General features: G+C 44.0%; 1 protein-coding gene across 1 annotated transcript; it reads right to left on the reverse strand.

Moving 5' to 3' along the window:
- Positions 1-354: 354 nt before the first annotated feature.
- LOC125502777 (murinoglobulin-2-like) lies at positions 355-1,237 on the reverse strand. The gene is made up of 3 exons (XM_048662027.1): positions 986-1,237; positions 727-929; positions 355-664 (listed from the first exon to the last, which is right to left on the reverse strand). Exons 2-3 carry the CDS (start codon positions 879-881, stop codon positions 412-414), a joined length of 408 nt encoding a protein of 135 aa, XP_048517984.1. The 5' UTR covers positions 882-929; positions 986-1,237; the 3' UTR covers positions 355-411.
- Positions 1,238-1,679: the final 442 nt, after the last annotated feature.

Genomic DNA, 1,679 nt, shown 5'->3' on the forward strand with positions numbered 1-1,679 from the left:
GTTGTTACGACTGAATCGACTTTTCAATTCTCTATTCAACGATGCCAAAACGAATTCTGTGACTCGAATGGTTCTTGAGAAACTTCGAAAAAAGCTGCGTCATGTTCAAGTGGATTTTGAAACTAAAAAAAAACCACGCAAATCTAAAACTTCTTGAATTCAAGCATTTTTTGAAAAAACTGCCAACATTCTCTTATCCATGGTTCACTTGCTAAAAAGGCCATTTAGTTCTCTTTGGAATGATGTAAAAACGAGCGTTCCTGCTCATTTTGCTTCCGAGAAACATGCAAAACGGGACGGAGAACATGAAATTTTGCAATAATCTTACGCCACCCTTTTTAGTGACAAAACGACGATAATTTTGCTGGATCCGCCCCTGCATAACCGGTGATAATTGCGCAATCGGCATGGTCAAAGAAAATCGAAAATCTCTTGTCGGTGCAGAGATTTTCGATTGCAAATTACCTGGATGGATTGCGTGAGCAAATCAGCGCTCAGCGCTAGCGCCACCTTCTGAGTCCCAGCCACGACCCCAGTGGGGACGCTGACTGTCCAACTAACATTGCTCTGGAAATGCGGCTTGGAGGCGCACAGGAAGGCCGACTGGGTGTCCGCCATGTAGTACCCTTCAGGTTCCACTTGGAAGCTTTTGAAAACAACGTCCCTAAAAGAGGGAGACACCAGGAACTTACGCCCCTAACCAACCAAGCTGGGGGAAGATTCTACCTCTTAGAAACGATAGTTTCCGGGCCGCAAGCGAACGGAAACTGACTCTCACTTTCCACGAGAACCGTGAGGTTTGCAGCCCCAATGCCAGCGGCCTCAATCGGGTAGTTGTGAGTCTGAGTGCGGTTTTCCTGCAGACAATAAGTGGCCGCCATCTGGTGCTTAAGCACCAGGTTGTCCGAGAGTCGGATGGAAATTTTAATCTGGAATGCAATGCAGGAGCCAACTTGCGGCGCTTCGGAGGCAATCGCGGACTTACCGGAAAGGAGTAGTTGACATAGTTGGAGACGTGCACCAGCAAGTTGAAATTCTCCCCTTTTTTGATGGAGTGGGGCGCGAGAACTTCGACGAAAAACGCCTGGAAGCTGGTCAGCTCGGTTTGCGCAGCGAATCCCACTCCTAGCTGCTCTGATACGCACCACACATTGGTCAGCCAGCTGGTGATGGAGTGGGGAACTGGGCGTTCCAATTGGGTAGTCCTAGAGCAGATTTAAGAAACGCCCACATATTCTATGAATATCCCAGAATGTTCAAAAAATATACAGAACATTGCGGGAATATCCTGGGAATATACATAGGTGAACATTCCTAACATGAATGTTCGTGGAATATACATGCATGTATATTCATCAAAGTTCATAAAAAGTATATCCTAGGTACATATTGGGTATATGTGCAGATGGACATGCCAGGTATGTACATATTGTGTATATGTGCAGGTGAATATACCTAGTATGTTGAAAACAAATATTCCGGTAATATACATGAATGTATATCTACGGTATATTCCAAATTGGTTGAATATACATTTTGCGTGCCCGCAGCAGAAAAGTAAGGGCATGTAAAAGTAAATCTTTTTACTACTAAAACCTGAGACCCTTATGAAATACTGAAAATATGGTGTTTTGATTAACAAATTAACAAAATTTATCGAAAATAAATTTTGCGTGCCC

The sequence above is a fragment of the Dendroctonus ponderosae genome, unplaced genomic scaffold (genome assembly GCF_020466585.1).
Source record: "Dendroctonus ponderosae isolate FM_Combo_2020 unplaced genomic scaffold, Dpon_F_20191213v2 Dpon_F_20191213_10, whole genome shotgun sequence".
Taxonomy (NCBI): Eukaryota; Metazoa; Arthropoda; class Insecta; order Coleoptera; family Curculionidae; genus Dendroctonus; species Dendroctonus ponderosae.